Source organism: Bos javanicus, chromosome 19 (assembly GCF_032452875.1).
Source record: "Bos javanicus breed banteng chromosome 19, ARS-OSU_banteng_1.0, whole genome shotgun sequence".
Classification (NCBI taxonomy): domain Eukaryota; kingdom Metazoa; phylum Chordata; class Mammalia; order Artiodactyla; family Bovidae; genus Bos; species Bos javanicus.
Genome location: NC_083886.1, coordinates 37,946,546 through 37,963,608, shown reverse-complemented (window position 1 = coordinate 37,963,608; position 17,063 = coordinate 37,946,546). Strand labels below are relative to the sequence as shown.

At 55.2% G+C, this 17,063-nt stretch overlaps 1 protein-coding gene and 1 long non-coding RNA gene across 3 annotated transcripts; one reads left to right on the top strand and one right to left on the bottom strand.

The window, feature by feature from the left end:
- The first annotated feature begins 218 nt into the window (after positions 1–218).
- On the top strand, positions 219–17,050 carry PDK2 (pyruvate dehydrogenase kinase 2). 2 transcript variants are annotated; one of them, XM_061391425.1, is made up of 12 exons: positions 755–828; positions 2,033–2,132; positions 2,658–2,799; positions 10,130–10,201; positions 10,523–10,707; positions 11,180–11,269; positions 11,472–11,549; positions 14,082–14,158; positions 14,250–14,348; positions 14,519–14,626; positions 15,300–15,413; positions 15,967–17,050. In XM_061391425.1, exons 3-12 carry the CDS (start codon positions 2,732–2,734, stop codon positions 16,105–16,107), a joined length of 1,032 nt encoding a protein of 343 aa, XP_061247409.1. In that variant the 5' UTR covers positions 755–828; positions 2,033–2,132; positions 2,658–2,731; the 3' UTR covers positions 16,108–17,050. The 2 variants fall into 2 exon arrangements, with proteins under 2 accessions (XP_061247408.1, XP_061247409.1); XM_061391424.1 differs by lacking the exon at positions 2,033–2,132 and having other exon boundaries at positions 219–828.
- On the bottom strand, positions 10,891–14,087 carry LOC133232242 (uncharacterized). Its single transcript, XR_009731349.1, has 2 exons — positions 12,990–14,087; positions 10,891–12,835 (listed from the first exon to the last, which is right to left on the bottom strand). It is a non-coding gene; the product is annotated as an uncharacterized LOC133232242 (long non-coding RNA).
- Positions 17,051–17,063: the final 13 nt, after the last annotated feature.

Genomic DNA, 17,063 nt, shown 5'->3' with positions numbered 1-17,063 from the left:
AGTGAGGGGGTTGACTCGGTGTTTTTTAACTGGAAAAGCAAAATGCTGCCTTGTCCTGAGCTGCTTGGATCTTTGTGGAAGTAGGTGTGTTACACGTCTATATGAGGGATGAGCATGGGCTCGCATCCCAACCCATCCACAGTCCGAGTCACAGTCATCCAGACTGGGAACCCACCAGACGCCCTGAGGGAGAGCAGGTGGGTGGAAATCAGGACAGGTGAATCGGGCCCTTGTGGGCGGAAGAGCACGCGTTGAAAGCTACCGGACAATCTCCGGGCGGGCAAGTGAAGGAGATTCGGGGAGGGAACGGGGAAACGGAGTGTAAGAGGAAAGGGAATCACGGGCCTTTCGGGAGGGAGAGGTTAATCCGGGCTAGGCCGGGAGGAGGAACGCGCGTAGTGACGCCGGAGGCGGGCTCTCAGCGCTGCCTCTTGAAAACAGCAGGCCGCCCGGGGCAAACACTGGGTTAAGGGGGCGGGCCCAGGGGGGTAGCCACGTGCCGGGCCGAGAGGCTATTGGCTCTCCTGGAGTTGTTTGTGAGACGCCATTAGTGACGTCGGGGCGCCGCAACAAGCCAATTGGCCGGGTCTCGGGGGTCGAGGTGGGGAGGAGGCGGCCGCCGCGGCACCGGGCCGGACTGGGCTGAGCAGAGCGCCAGCGCTGCCCGCACAGGGTCCAGAACCCGAGCCCTAGAAGTGGTCGCCATCACCATGCGCTGGGTCCGCGCGCTGCTGAAGAATGCGTCCCTGGCAGGGGCACCCAAATACATCGAGCACTTCAGCAAGTTCTCCCCATCCCCGCTGTCCATGAAGCAGTTTCTGGACTTCGGTACGAGTGAGCGGGAGGCGGCTGGCACCGGGGGTCTGCGAGGGGCGGGAGCGGGGGTGAAGGAGTCGTGGTCACGAAGGGTTAACTCGGCGGCTAAGGGAGGCCGAGTGACAGGGAAGGTTTTCTTGCAGGAGTCCAGACAGGAAAGAGTTAACGGGGAGGTAGGGGCCGCTTGGGCTTGAAAGGGTTAAGGGCGCCCCGGCTGAAGAGACTGGGCTGTTAGGGGGACGTGGGGGCACTGAGAAGGAGGGGGTCCACGGTGTCTTACTGGGTTTTGTGAGAAGTCTTGGAGAGGAAGGGGCAGTGAGTCAGTGCCATTGGAGCAGGAGGGTGTATCCAGGCACTGAAGGGTTACTGGGGATTGTCCTGGCGACTCTAAGAGTAAAGGTCAGAGAGGAAATGGGGGGTGTTATGGGAGTGACTAGGGGGCATTGAGAGGTGCAGCCATCGGGAAGGAGACCTGCCCTGGGGGTCTGTTAGCAGGAGGGACTCTTTCAAATGAGTCAACAGGAGAGAGGCCCTGACTGGTACATCTCCCCCCACTGAAAGAGCTGGCCCCCAGCTGTCCTGGAGGACAAGGACACTTGAAGATCAAATCTCCTGTGGCCTTGCCGTCTGTCCCCAGCTGGGTAGGGGTCCAGGACACCATGAAATGGAGTCAGACAGCTTGTACCCATCCTTGGCTGCCCCTGGGTTCCTGGGCCAGGGTCTCCTACCACCAGTGATCTGGGAGTGGTAAGGCTGTGCCAACATGGTGACTGAAACAGGCGTTGTTTGGACAGTGTCTGTTCACACAGAATTTCTGTGGTGCCGGCTAGGGATTAGAAGGGGTTGCCCAGGTCTCTCAAGAGTTGAGGAGACAGTGCCTGGCTCAGGTTACAGCTGCGTCACTGATGGGAGGAGGTGGGGAGGTGGCAGCCAGGACACAGGGCATCTGTTGCCGATACTTGTTCACCTGCTTCCCTCCATATTTGAGCTCCTGCCATGTAGGAAAGCTTCCTGAGCCCACTCCCAGCCTCCAGCAGTTGTCTAGTCCAGACTGGACCCCAGTTAACAGAACTGTCACAGCAGGGAGGGACTCACAGTCAAGTGGTCCACTTGGAGTTCAGGGGGTAACACAGGTCTTCAGAGGGATAGTGACATGCCCTGGGTGACAGAGTTAAAAGCAGAACCTGGACTTAGAACCCAGGTCTCCTGACTCTAGGCCATGACCTCATTCGGTCCTCTACCTGCTCTTCATCTTCAAGCCAGACCAAGAATCTAAGTATTTGGGCCCTAGTTCCCCGACCCTGTCTACCTCTCAGGTGAGTGGGCATTAATGTAGGGGCAAGTCTACTGTGGACATAAAGACCACCTGGGCCAAGATGATGCCGGGACCCTATGGCTGCTGTGGTCTGGGCATAGCTTCCCTCAGCCAGGGGAGCTCATCTCAAGGTAGGATGGGTTTCCCAGCCTCCTCTGCCCACCTAGATCAAGCCCCGCAAAGTGAGTGTCTACTAGGAGGGAAGGAAAGAGAAGAAGTGAGATAACTTGGGCTGAGGCAGCACCCAGTGGGCCCAGGGTGGCCCTGTCCCCTGTGGTTGAAGGCAAGCAGGGTTCAGCTGGAGGTGGGAAAAGGCCACAACCTCCCTAAGGGTTAGGCTGAGTGGTGTGGTGGTCACTGCATGGGTCAGGAGGGGCCCCTTGTCGTGTGCCTCCTTGTCTTCTTGTCTCTTCTGAACCTTCAGGAAATGAAGTATTTAGTGACCTGACCCCCTTCCCCACCACTAAGAGGTCTTCTGGCTCCAGTGCTTTGTAACTCTTAGGCTCACCTTTCCCTCTGCCACCAGGGTCCAGCAATGCCTGTGAGAAAACCTCGTTCACTTTCCTCAGGCAGGAGCTGCCTGTGCGCCTGGCCAACATCATGAAGGAGATCAACCTGCTTCCTGACCGGGTGCTGAGCACACCCTCGGTGCAGCTGGTACAGAGCTGGTGAGACCCTTGGCTAGACCCCCATGCCCCCCACTCCACTGTCAGATGTCTGATGCTCCCAGTAGCCTTGCAGGAGGTGGGGAAAGAGGAGAGGCACAGGGACTTTGAGAGGTAGGGGAGTTCTCACAGTCAAGTGGGAATCCTAGGCCATAGCAGGGACTCAGATCAAGCTTCCAGCCTCCATGTCTCTGAGACAGCACTATACCCACCACCCTCCATTCTCTGGAAAAGGAAATCATCATTTTCACACCAAAACCCAAATCAGGCTCGTGTCAACATTTGCCACCAGCCCTGACCCTGAAAATCTAGCACCTATTAGATAAAACATCTAGCTGGGGCAACTTTGTGGGAAACAGGAAGAAGTGAATCTTCAAATTGTATAATCCAAACAAATCAGCCTGTTTTGGATGTTGGAAAACACTCAGATAGACACAAGGATGGCACAGTACCAACCCCAAAGAGCTTTAGATGGGCAAAGAGCAAAAGTTTATTGCACAGAGCAGCAATAGCAGAGAGAAATTCTCAGTAAAGTTTACTCAAAAACTTTGTCCAGAGATAAGTATTAAAAACTGAATGACATTAACCAAAGGCCAATCACATGAAGGATAAACAAAAATGTGCTTTGTAACTGGGTGTGTGAGTAGCTAATCGTGGTTAATCTTCAGTGGCATGTGTGCAGAAATCTCTTGCCTGTTATTCTGGCTGTGGCAGGTCTGGTACTACTGTGGTTTCCTTTTCGATTCGGGGCATCCACACCCACTTGGAGCTGAGTGCTGCGTTAGGTTAGGGAAACAGCAGCCGAAGCTGCTCCTCAGGAGCCCATGATCTCATGGGGAGAATAAAAGGGGCAACCTGAAGAGGTCCATAATGGCAGGAGCAGTAAGCTACTGAAGAGTTTGTTTTCTTTAAATTCAAAGCAAAATAAGATTATTTTAAAATAACATTGGTTTCTTTCCCTCACTGAAGAAGTATGACATGCCCACTTTGACATTTGGAGAACACAGAAAAGTAGATAAAAGAAAATGTCAACCACTTCCCTCCACCCTCTAACCAAACATTCAGGTTTTGTAAGTGCGCTTTGTTGATGCCCTTCCAGCTTTTTTCTGTGCGTGAATGTGCTACAAATGACTTATTCTAACTAAATGAGGATAAAGTAAGGAAAGACCAGGCACACGGTCTGTGCACAGTGAATTTCAGTTGAATCAGAACATTGTGGAGAAGATGAAATGGAGGCAGAGAGGGGGTGACGTGTCACTGGGCCTTATAGGTTGCCTAAGTGAACTTTGACCTAGAAAGAAGGGTAGCGCATTCAGACCAAAGGAACTGCTTGTGCAAAGGTGTGGAGGCAGGAGAGAGCCCGGCTAGGGCATCCAAGCACTCACTTTATGGACAGGGCACTGTTAGCGCAGGTGATGAAGGTGGATGGTGGGGACAGAGGGCAGAGCCTGATTTTTATGTGGCACAATGAGGTCACCCCTCAGTGGGGCCTATCCCTTAAAGGTCCAGGACCTCTGAGCCAACCAGCATTTCCTGCCATGGGGCAGCGTGGAAGGCATGGGGAGGAGACAGAAGGTGCCATCTGTTCTCTCCAGCCCTTCTCCGGCTCTGTCCAGCTGAGTGACCTGGCTGCCTTTCCAGCTGGTCCTTAACTCCAGGGCAGGGTTTCTCGGGCCCGTCCTTGGACACTTGTTTCCTTGAAGAGTCAGGGGACGTGGGGAGGGAGGGCAGGGAGGTGCTGATGGCCCGTGATGCCCCCAAGGCCCATAGAGCCCCTTCTTTTTTAAAAACTATTCATTTATTATGTGCTGTGTTGGGTCTGAGCTGTGGCACGTGGGATCTTCCCTGTGTCATGGGGGATCTTTCATTACGGCACATGGATTCTCTACTTGCGGTGCAAGGGCTCAGTGGTTATAGCACACAGGCTGAGTTGCTCTGTGGCATGTGGGATCTTAGTTCCCTGACCAGGGATCGATCCCATGTCCTTTGCATTGCAAGGCAGATTCTTAACCACTGGCGCATCAGGGAAGTCCCGGAGTCCCTTCTTGAAAATCAGTTACACACGGCGGGGCTTGGCCTGACTTAGTTCTTCTCTCAAAGCTGGGAAGTAATGACCAGCAGGAGAGAGTGAAGTGAGACAAGAGGGAATGCTTCCCAGTGGATGATTCATTTAGAGGAGAGCAGGCCAAGGTATTGCTAGAGTGTGCTGACGCACTGAAGAGACAGCCTGCTGTGACTGTTTGCAGAGAGTGAGCATCAACCGCAGCAAGAGAGATTGTGGTCTGAGGGAAGGAAGGACTTCCTGAAACAGACCTCCCTCTCCATAGGAACCCCCTTGCCAGCTTGGATGATGGAAGTGGTGGGGGTAGGCAGTTTCACGAGAGGAAGGGGACAACCTACCAGAGAGCATGCCGAGAGGGCTACTGGCCTCAGAGACTGATGAGTGAGCAGTAAAACTTTTCCTTTGGAAATGGACAAGACCTGCGCACGTGCTATCGGTAACAGTGGTGGCAATATTTAACATGTGGCAACAGCTAATGGAGTTTCTACTCAGCTGGGGAGAGGTTCTAGGCAGGAATCACTGTGGGCAAGTGGGGAATTCCTATTTCTAAACGAACCTGATGGATTATTTCAACTGGACTCACTTGGGGTCATGGGATCCTGTTTTGGAGGTGACTGGAAGGTAAAGGAAAGCCCTGGGTATAGCACCGGCATGCCTGACTTTGAGGCTTGGCTTTTGTGCTTGACTTTTGTGCCAGACTTAACGTTTGGCCAACCACATGGCCCCTCTGAGTCTCGGCTTCCTCATCTGTAAAATGGGTGAGATGCCACTGCTGGATGTGGAAGTACACGGAACTCTACACACGAGTGATGTCTGTGATCTTCCGGCAGCAACACCTTCTGGCCAAAGAGAATGTGTTGTGGCAGAGGTTCTCTTAAGAGTGTAGTCATGGCATGGTGGCAGACGACAGTGACAGAGGCAGACACACCGGAAGGCCTGCTGGCGATCAGGAGCTGCTCTGAGCCTGTCCTTACTCACTGACCCTTCACAACAACCTTGCGAAGTAGGCCTTTTTATCACCCCTGTTTTGTAGATGAAGAAACTGAGGTTCAGAGAGATTAAGAAACTAGTCTGAGCTCATCAGGTAGTAAGTGGTAGAGCCGGGATTCCAACCCAGGCTGTGTGATCTGGAGGCTGTGCTCACAAAGGAAAGGGAGAGAGCCGTGTTCTGGAGGAGTCAGAGATTTCTAAGCAAAGCAGGTCAGTGGGAAAGTAGATTTTCTTTACAGAGATTGTTTGATGGCTAGTGTTGCGGGGGTCCAGAGGGGTAACCTTGACATCTCGCTGGGGAGAGTGACAGGCTGACAAAGGGCACGGAGTTGGGGATGTATCTGGAAAATGGAGGGTTGAGTGAGAGTTGCAGAGTAGAATCAAATGACAGTGAGTCACTCCTGTGACCAGTGGTGCCTTTGCAGGGGTGTAGTATGGGAAGGGGGTGAGAGTGGGTGCCTCGGCACCTTCTCATGAACCTCCCTTGCCTCAGCAAGGTATGTGGACACCAGACCCAGTAATCTTTGCCCTTGAAAAGAATCACCACCTCACTGGTTCCGGGCACCCAGGGCCTGCTCTGTGCCAGGCCCAGGGCTGTAGCCAAAACCTGCCATTGAATCCCTCAGCCATCACTTACGTATTCAGAGTGGAGGCCGGCCACCAGCATCGCCTCCTCTAATCTGTTCCTGCTCCTGCGAGGCCCACTTCACACAGTGGGACTGGGAGCAGTGCCATCAGCAATGGGACCCGGGTCGGCCTGGCTCAGGGCCGCGCCCAGCGCCCCTCCGCAGGCAGCTTCCAGACACCAACACGCCTCCACCTCTCCCCTCCTCACAGGGCCTTTGTCTTGTTCACACCCTGGTCCCCAGCGGCTGTGGACACGAGTGTGCACACACACCCACAGGCGCCCAGATTCACACCGGCTCCCCACTCCTCTGCCCACACAAGCCTGCGCGTGCCTCCTCCCCCTCTGCCAGATGCTCATTCCGACACCCCTAGCCCAGGCTCATCCACGCACACTCACACAGGCACACACGTGCGCCCTCCTCCCGCCAAATCCCACCCCTCCCCCCTGCCAAATCCAGGGTTCTGGATTGGCTGGAAAGCCCCAGAAAGCAGGGTCTGGGGCCTCCACGTGACTTGGTAGAGGGGAGGTGGGGACACTCCAGATGTCACCCAGGAAGTCCTGGGCAGCCTTGGTTACTGCTGAGGTCGACAGGCCAGGCCTTCCTGGAGCTTCACCTTGGCCCCACTGCCTGTTCTGTCAGGCCCAGGGCAGGTGACACATCTGTCGTTGCATCACTGCTCCAGACTAAGCCCAGCTCTTTCTCTGACCGTCCAGGGTGGGCAGCCCTGGAGCCAGCATCACTCCCTCCCCAACATCTTTCCCTTTTCAGGACCACGGGTGAGGTCTGGCCTGCCAGACTCTTGAGGGGTTTCAGGCCCAGTCACGGTTCCCCTGGGAGAATTCTCATCATCCATCCTTCCTGGAGTACACCCAGGACCACTCCCCTGCTGGAATGTCCCCCAGAGGAAGGCGGGCAGAGATTCTAATCCCTGCTTCACAGTCCAGGAGACTGAGGCCTGAATGAGGCTGCAGCTCTCCCCAGAGCCCTGCCAGCTGGCGCTCCCACTGCCAGTCCATCCTGGTGTCCTTTATTTTACTTCAAGCTACCCTCCTTGGTGGTTCATTAGGCAGCCACGGTGGGTGGGGCTACCAGCGAGAGTGCTCATCCTGTCACCAACCCCCAATCCTGGCCTAGCTGGTCAGAGCCCCGTAGTTCCAACCTCCTCCCTCTCTATTTGCCCCGGGCCTTGGGAAGGGGTTCCTGGGCACCTATCCCCCCAGCTGGTCTCCTGTCTCTCCTGTCTCTGTCTGTTCCCACCATTGCATACTTGCAGATCCTCCTCTCAAATCCCCTCTCCCTCTAAGAGTCACATGAGCATGAAGCTTTCTCTTGGGCATGGGATCCAGGGATCTGGAGTAACACAGATGCCTGTGAGAGAGCATTCCAGCTCTGCATGTTGACTTGCTTATCTGTAAAATGGGTCCAGCAGTAGCATACACACCACAGAGTCATTGTGGAGGTTAAACTAGGGGAGCACAGAGCAGAGCCTAGCACAGGGCCAGCACCGTAGATACTGGCCGCCCTCACCGTGGACATCAGCAGCATCACTGTTAGGACCAATATAGACTGTGAGCACTTGGCCATGTGGTGTAGACTGGCATCAGACAGACCTGGGTTTGAATCCCAGTGTGAATGCTTACTGTGTGACCTCAAACATATTATCTGCCCTCTCTGAGCTGATTTCCTTATCTGCAAAAGGGGGAAATAGCACACGCTCAGAGATGAAAGCCCCTGCATAGACTCTGAACACTGCTACTGCTGCTGCTAAGTCACTTCAGTCGTGTCCGACTGTGTGACCCCATAGACGGCAGCCCACCAGGCTCCCCCGTCCCTGGGATTCTCCAGGCAAGAACACTGGAGTGGGTTGCTGTTTGCTTCTCCAATTCATGAAAGTGAAAAGTGAAAGTGAAGTCACTCAGTCGTGTCTGACTCTTAGCGACCCCATGGACTGCAGCCTACCAGGCTCCTCCGTCCATGGGATTTTCCAGACAAGAGTACTGGAGTGGGGTGCCATTGCCTTCTCCGGACTCTGAGCACAGGTGAGCACTAATGGTCACTGGGTAAGCATCGGCTATTGTTATTCTCCAGGAATTCTGAGGTGAGGCCGTAGGGGGCTGCTCTGACTGTCTGCTGGGGCGCTGAGGATGGTGAGGGGGTTCCAGGGAGAGCTGATCACCTCTGCTCTCTGGGCTCCCCTACCAGTGACTCTGCCACCTCCTGCCAGGCGCTGTGCTGGGCCCTGTGTGGGGAAGGCGGGCAGCAGCAGCAGGGCTGGGAAAGCCCCATCTGTTCTCCGCGGCTGTCCGGAGCGTGACAGATTCAAACATGGTATGATTCAGAGCCTGTGCCCAGGGTAACCAGGAGGAGTGTGTCACGTGCCACCCAGGGACTAAGAGGGCTCACTCAGCTGTTGACAGTGTCTGAGCCACTGTACATAACAAGAGCAAGCATTTAAAGTGCTCAGTATTTGCTAGGCACTGTGTTAATTACCACATTTCATTCTCAGCACAAAGCAGTGATAGCAGTAGGTACAATACCCTCCCTTTCTCTGATAAGGAAACTCAGGCCCAGAGAGGTTCCATGACTTCCCAGAGCCACACAGCTCAAAGTGGAAAAGCCCAGCGTGGGACTTGCAGGGCCAGCTTCAAAGCTAGCTCTTTCAACTGTCTTCTCTGCTGGGTTAAGCAAGAGAGGGGAGACTGGCAGTAGGTGAAGGGAGCAGGGCACTCCAGGCAGAGAGAACCACGGACCGAGGGGCTGAGCCTCTTTGAGCAGCCAACACTGTATAGTGGCAGAAGCGCCTGAGGCCTGTCTTCACCACCCAGCTGCGGAACTGCCTCAGGCCTCAGTTGCGGAGACTGTGAAACGGGGCTCATTCCTGCTGTTCTTACTGTTAAGGTCAAAGCCCTGCGTACAGGGGACTTTGGACTGTGGTGGGAGCTCTTCTAGAGGGACTGTTAGGCCCCCAGGGCCCTCCCTGGTCAGACTCTCAGTGGCCCCTCCTTCCCGCCCCTGAAGTGTTCTGCCAGAGAGAGGCTCAGCTCTCCGCCTTCCCCAAGAGAGTGAACTGCTGTAGGCTGAGGTGTCGGTAGGAAAGCAGTGTCTCCCCGCCTCCCAGTGGGGACGGGGCGGGGGTGGGGGGACAGTGGCTCCAGTTTGGCAGCATCTAGGCATCTGGGCCCCTTTAGGCTCTCCGTGGGCTCCAGCCCCACCCCGTGTCAGAGCTGGGCATGCCCAGTCCCCACCAACTCCCCCCCACCTCGTTTTTCCCACCCACCATTTAAAATCTAGTTCCCTAGGAATTGGGAATAGGATGACAGCTCCTGGTGTCCAGAGTCAGCGTGTGAGGATGTCTCCTTGAACCCCTGCTCTGTGAGAGCGCTGGGCTGGCCCATGGGATACAGCAGCGACCCTGCAGGCAGACACCATGACGGCTGGGGAGGCTGAGTGCCTTGCTGTCACTGCTGGTCTTGGGCAAGGCCCCCTCCCCAGTCTGGGCCTCAGTCTTCTCACCAGGAGCCCTGTGGGTGGGGTGGCCACCAAGCCCCTTTGAAGACTGCTATTCTAGGACAGCAAAGCAAAGGCCCTCTGAGAACCAACAAATGGGGGCCTGGCCCTGAGCTAAGGTGGTGCCCCCTCCCCTCCTGTACAGGTATGTCCAGAGTCTCCTGGACATCATGGAGTTCCTGGACAAGGACCCTGAGGACCATCGGACCCTGAGCCAGTGAGTGAGGCCTTGGCTAGGGGCGGGAGGGCAGGTGTGACCCACAGCCCCAGGGACAGAAATGCCCATAGGATGACGGAAATGTCCCTGTCCTTGGGGATATCCAGGGTGAGCAGGGAGACAGCCCTCAATCCTTGTGTGTCTGGTGGGGGGAGCCCAGGACCCACCCTGTGGAGCTCCCAGGCTGTCAGGCAGGCAGTGGGACGGCCTTCTGGAGGAGTGGGCTGGGAAGAGTCGAGTGGGTGAAGGCACTGTGGAGAGAAGGGCAGAGCCGGGACAGGCTGAGGGTGTCCTAGAGCCAACATCTCCCCCACCTCGCAGGTTCACTGACGCCCTGGTCACCATCCGGAACCGCCACAATGACGTGGTGCCCACAATGGCTCAGGGCGTGCTGGAGTACAAGGACACCTATGGCGATGACCCCGTCTCCAACCAGAACATCCAGTACTTCCTGGACCGCTTCTACCTCAGCCGCATCTCCATCCGCATGCTCATCAACCAGCACAGTGAGCGGGCGCAGGGCCATTCACTGTTCAGAGGTTTACAGAAAGCAGAACTGTGTCACTTCTTTCTGTGGTATTCATAACAATCTCATTACACTAGGAAACAGGTGGTTTTCTAGAGTTTCTTATTCTAGGAGAATTAACTATGAGTGTTGCAAAATCATAGCCAATCATTAAATACACAAGATGGTAAAAATTATTTTAATGTATAGCAAAAGAGAAGAATTAAATATAACGTAGAATGTGTGGGAACGAGACTTCTGAGAAGAAGAATGTTTCAGGCCTGCAAAGGTCCAAACTGGCCTGATTCGAGGTTATAGGGTCTGGTCAGAGGAGAGAGGGTAGGAGGGTGGGAAGGGGGTGTTAGAGTCAGAAGTGTTAGAAATAGAGGTGGGGTCCTGGAGAGCCAGGGGAAGAGGGAGGGAGCGCTGAGGCACATGGCCCCGCCAACTGTGCCCACCGTTTCTGCCTGTAGCCCTGCTCTTTGACGGCAGAACCAACCCTGCCCACCCCAAACACATCGGCAGCATCGACCCCAACTGCAATGTCTCTGAGGTGGTGAAGGGTGAGTCGTCCTCACTGTGCCTGGCCCACAGAGGAGCCCCAGTGAACCCCCAAGTTTACCTGGCCAGAGGGTGACCCATTCCCCAGTGGGTGGGGGCCACATCCCCATGGGTTTAATGTTGGTGGCACCCACTGTTGATACCAAGAGAATTGCCTGCTGTGGGGAGGCCACCCCATTCTCTGATGACCTCTGCTTCTCTCAGATGCCTACGACATGGCCAAGCTCCTGTGTGACAAGTATTACATGGCCTCTCCTGACCTGGAGATCCAGGAGATCAACGGTGAGCGAATGAGGCTGTGTGTGTCTAAGGGCTGGGGACATGGGAGAGGGAAGTGATGTAGGAGTCAGGAAACGAGGGAGAAGCAGAGCTATTATATTATTATTATTATTAATTTATCTAGTAAATATTTATTAAGCAGTAAACACAACAGGCTAGGTCCCTGTTCCCATGGAGTCACATTCTTGGTGTTGGGGAAGTTGGGGAACGGGGCCTTTAGCCAGTGAGTACATAATAAACAAGCTAATTTCAGCATGATATGTGACAGGAAGGAAACAAAATGAGATATCCTGACAGGCATGGGTAGGAGCAGCGTATTATGGGATGTCAGTTTGGCTGTCCTCCCGGATCCAAAAATGCTTAATTTGAGAGGTTTTCTCTCACTAGCCCCTGGGATAGAATGGCCAAAGCCGGCTATACCCCCTCACGTCCCAGTTGCAGCCTGGCGAAGTTTTGGGAAAGAGGATGTGGAAGGCAGAGCCTGGGAGTTGATCACACCACTTCCCTGAGTCTCCCAGCTGCAGAGGAGGCTGAGAATTTAGTCTCTAGCTGGGCAGTTCAGAGAAGGCAATGGCACCCCACTCCAGTACTCTTGCATAGAAAATCCCATGGACGGAGGAGCCTGGTGGGCTGCAGTCCATGGGGTCGCTAGGAGTCGGACACGACTGAGCGACTTCACTTTCACTTTTCACTTTCATGCATTGGAGGAGGAAATGGCAACCCACTCCAGAATTCTTGCCTGGAGAATCCCAGGGACAGGGGAGCCTGGTGGGCTGCCGTCTCTGGGGTCGCACAGAGTTGGACACGACTGAAGCGACTTAGCAGCAGCAGCTGGGCAGTTACATGCTAGTTAAAACTTTGGGGGAGGCAGGCGTCTATTACTAAAAGAAGAAAGGGAATGATGGACACAGAGGATGGCTACAGGGGTCCTACTTTGGATGGAGTAGTTGAGAAACAGAAGGACCAGTGTGGTGGGGTTAGGAGATTGAAGGGGTGAGGGGCGGGAGAGAGAAGCTGGGCACGCAGGACCCGTGGGCTACAGACGGGAGCTGGGATTTTGAGAAACCACTGGAGGTTTGAGGCACAGTGATGACAGGATCTGAGTAACATTCTAAAGATTAATTTAGAGGTTGGAGGAGGCAGGAGAGGACCCAGGAAGACCAGTTAGGAGGTCACTGCAGGTTTAGGCAAGGGGAGGGGAAGGCAGCAGAGAGGAAAAGAAGGGGGTGAACTGGATAAACACCTTGGAGGTGGAGGGGTGAGGAGGCCCAGAGACCTGGAAGCTACCTCTCCCCTCCCCACCCCCCCTGCTGCTCAGCCACTCTGGCCTGTGAGCTACCTCTCCCCTCCCCACCCCCCCTGCTGCTCAGCCACTCTGGCCTGTGAGCTACCTCTCCCCTCCCCACCCCCCCTGCTGCTCAGCCACTCTGGCCTGTGAGCTACCTCTCCCCTCCCCACCCCCCTGCTGCTCAGCCACTCTGGCCTGTGCGCCAGAAACCTGAGGTGTCCATGCCTCTGTGCCTGCAAGTCGCACTGCCCATATCCTAGTCTTCCCTTAAGAGCTGTTCAAGTCCAGCTCCTCTGCAAAGCCTCCCCAGACCTCCCAGAGAGGACTTAGGCCCTGCCTGCCCCCAGTGGACCTCTACATTGCGCTGTTTAAATTACTTGGGGGCAGAAACCGAAGGGCAGAGACAGGCCGCTTTACTTCCGGATCCCCAGGGTCAAGCCCAGAGCCTCGCACACAGCTCTGGGTACACCTGATGTGAAAGTGAGGTGTGCGTTTCTCTGTCTAGACATGAATTTCTGAGAGGGTAGGGCTGAATTTTATTCAACTTTTTGTCTCCGCTTGCCTAGCACAGGGCCTCAGATTCCCTCATTCATTGATCTGTTGCACATTTATTTAGCTTCTGCTACATACAGAGCTCTGTGCCAGGCACCAGGAAGATACTCAGTCCCTAAAACGAAGAAACTCTCCAGGTTAGAGTGATTCTTAGGAAGTAGGATGCTGGTGTCAGGATCACCTGGGTAGCCCCTTCCTCTTTCCCCTGGGTGAAAAGCTCTCCAGGGGATTCTGGTATCAAGGTGAATGCTAATAGGCTAGGTATAGCATAGATAGATACTATTTGAGTGGATAAATGATGAACAAATGGATAAACAGTGGATGAATGGAAGGATGGATCTGTACTCTGAATGAATGGATAGATGGAAAAGATAGACGTTTGAACAGATGAATAGACTGGAAGACAATTGGATGGCTGGATGGGTAGATAGATGAATGAATGGATGTTGAATGGATTGATTGATGAATGGGTGGATACTGGATGGATGGATGGACAGACACTATGATGGATGGATATTACATGGAGAGGTAAATGGATGAATGGACACTGAATGAATGAATAGATGGATGAACGAATGAGCAGACGGATGGACCATGGATGGTGGTTGAGTGCTGGGTGTTAGGTGCTGGTGAATGAATGCTGAATGGTGACCTCTTGACAATCTCCTGATCTTTGGTCTGGACTTCCCTGGCAGCATCCAACTCCAAACAGCCGATTCATATGGTCTATGTCCCCTCCCACCTCTACCACATGCTTTTTGAACTCTTCAAGGTGAGGAGCCTGGGGGACGCTCCTTTGGGAGGGTGGGGGGTGGTTCGGTCTAGGCTGCTCTCACTGTATCTTACCACCTTTCCCTCTGCAGAATGCCATGCGGGCGACTGTGGAAAGCCATGAGTCCAGCGTCACTCTTCCGCCTGTCAAGGTCATGGTGGCCTTGGGCGAGGAGGACCTTTCCATCAAAGTATGTGACCCTTGACTTTGAGAGCCCGAGGGCAGTGGTATGGAGACTTCCCTCCTGCCAGGAGATGGGCTTAGGGAAGACGCTGGGGGTGAGGAAGACCTGAGAAGACCAGGGGTGCGGTGTGGAGAAAACTGAGGTCTAGAGACCCTGACATGTCCTGTCTCCCCTAGATGAGTGACCGAGGTGGGGGTGTTCCCTTGAGGAAGATTGATCGACTCTTCAGTTACATGTACTCCACAGCCCCCACGCCCCAGCCCGGCACCGGGGGAACCCCACTGGTGAGCTGGCTTCACTCCAGTCCCCCCGACCTCCTGAAGAATGCCTGTCAGTCTTCTGGTCTCTTCTTACCAAACTGTCACACACGCCCGTCACTCGCTTCCCTGCCTCCCGTGCTCCCTCATCCTGTGGGCCGTGTGTGACGTCAGTCAGCTCTTCCGGGTCTGGGCCTCCTTGTTCCTCCTCCCTCTCCGCAGCCTGTGCCTCCCTACCTACCTGTGGGTGTCTGTCTGTCACCTTGCCTCAGTTCTCCCCGTCCTCTCTCTCTCTCCTCAAGTAACTACCTCTCTCTTGGCATTGTTCATCTCACCAGCACCTCCGTGTCCATTCCCAGTGGAATAGGCGGAGCTAAGTGTGGGAAATAGAGACAAAGAGGTGCCCAGTGACCTGCGCAGACGCCTAACTACCAGGGCCAGCCTCCTCTCCTGCCCTGCTCGCTGCTCCCCACCCCCACCATGCCCTGCAGCCTTCCTCCCCCACTGGACTGATTTCCCCCTCCCTACAGTCCCCATCTTGTCTCCGAGCTGTCCCTCTCTCCTGTCCCCTCCTCAACCTGGTGCTGGGAGCCCCCTGTACGACCTGAGCTTAGCCATCCTCACTCAGCATATAGGTCTCTGCAGCTCCAGGGAGCCCAGGCCCAGTGTCTCAGCGCGCTCCTTTCCCACCTCCTTGCAGGCTGGCTTCGGGTATGGGCTCCCCATTTCCCGCCTCTATGCCAAGTACTTCCAGGGGGACCTGCAGCTCTTCTCCATGGAGGGCTTTGGGACCGACGCTGTCATCTATCTCAAGGTGAGGGCCCCTGCCTGCAAAGCCCGCCCAAGGGGCGGGGGGTGGGTTGCTGACAGGTCGGGCCTGTTCTTAGGTTTCTTTTCCATCCCTCCAATCTTTTCCTGATTTCAGACTGAGAATCAGAGCAGAGCTATAGTTCCCCAGCCACCAGGCACTCCTAAGTTGGCAGGCAGGTTTAGGGAGTCTGTGGTACATGAATGAGACCCTGTTCTGGGAACCCTTGACTTGTGAGGAAGCATGGAGAACTCATTCAGCTCAGGGGGCGACATAGGCCCAGAGCTGGTGACCTTCTTCAAGGTCACACAGCCTGCCTCCTCCCTCTCCCGCCCTGACCTTTAAGTGAACAGCCTTTTTAAACAGAGCAAGCCACAGAAGGGACAGATGCTTTTATGGGTCTTTCTGGTTTAGTCATCTCAGCCAGTGTGGCACCTGGCTGGACTGACATGTGGGCCATAGTTAGTGGCCGCTGGAGCCCACCGCTGGGCAAGGGTGGTCCGCCAGGGAGTGGGCAAGGTGCAGGAAAGCAAGAGAGGCTGACCTTGACGCCCCTCAGGCCCTGTCCACGGACTCAGTGGAGCGTCTGCCTGTCTACAACAAGTCAGCCTGGCGCCACTACCAGACCATCCAGGAGGCCGGCGATTGGTGTGTGCCCAGCACGGAGCCCAAGAACACGTCCACGTACCGTGTCAGCTAGGAGCTACCGCACTCACCTACACCCAGGAGAATGGACGGCTGTCGCTGGGTCCGGCCACCGTGGTGACCCTCCCCATTCCCCGCCCCCGCCCAGGTGCAGGAGGCTCTCCCTATTGACCAGCTTCTGTCTTCAGAAATCACTGCAGTGACCAGTCTGTGGTGGCCCCTAAGTGCCAATCTCTGTCTCCATGGAGACCCCTTGGTGGTCTCCCTGGGTCCAGTCTCTGTGGGCAACACCTGAGGATTGGAGGATGTCTCCATCCTGATGGGGTGTTCCAGAGATAGGTTTCCATGGCAGTCTTTCTTTCTGAGCCCAGAACTGCCACTTCTCTGCCAGGGGCCCTAGGTCCCCCTCGCTGCCCACCACAGCCCTGGCCTTCCAAGTGGACACCCCTGCTTGCCTTACTGTCCTGGCCCATGCCGGTACCCTGGCGCTGGTCTGGTGTCAGTGTTGGGAAGGGGCCAGGTGCCTGCCACATCTGGGGTAGTGGGAGGGAACCCCTGATTGGGAATCTGGTCCTATAGTCTCTCCCTCCTCTCTAAGGTCAAAGGTAGGAGGGAGGGGTTTCTCACCTGGGGTTCACCCCTAAAGCCGAATTATCTGGGAGGACACAGAGGTCAGCCACCCAACCTCTCCTCCCTGTAGGTAACCCCAGCAATGTTTCTGCCACCTCCCGAGCCCTTCCCCTGCATGTCCTCATGTGCATACACCTACCCACCGCCCACGGTCCCTCGTGAGCTCCAGACCCCAACTCCCACTGTGCCTGGACATGCGTGTGCTTGGGGTGGCTTTCTCCCTAGGATGTTGTGTGTATATAGCTAGTTTTATAGCCCCAAAAGCCTCTACCCTTCCCCTTAGCACACAGGGGGTTAAAGTTGTGTGCTCCTCCCAGTGGCTATGATGGTGACAGTGACATCTACAGTAAAGAGGAGATGGAATGAGACTGCGGCCCATCT

Excerpts from the sequence above, each read along its gene's own strand:
- PDK2 (XM_061391424.1), top strand. The coding sequence starts at position 711 with ATGCGCTGGGTCCGCGCGCTGCTGAAGAATGCGTCCCTGGCAGGGGCA. Across the intron at positions 11,550-14,081 it reads GGAGATCCAGGAGATCAACG|CATCCAACTCCAAACAGCCG; the intron begins GTGAGCGAATGA and ends CTTCCCTGGCAG. Across the intron at positions 14,349-14,518 it reads AGGAGGACCTTTCCATCAAA|ATGAGTGACCGAGGTGGGGG; the intron begins GTATGTGACCCT and ends TGTCTCCCCTAG.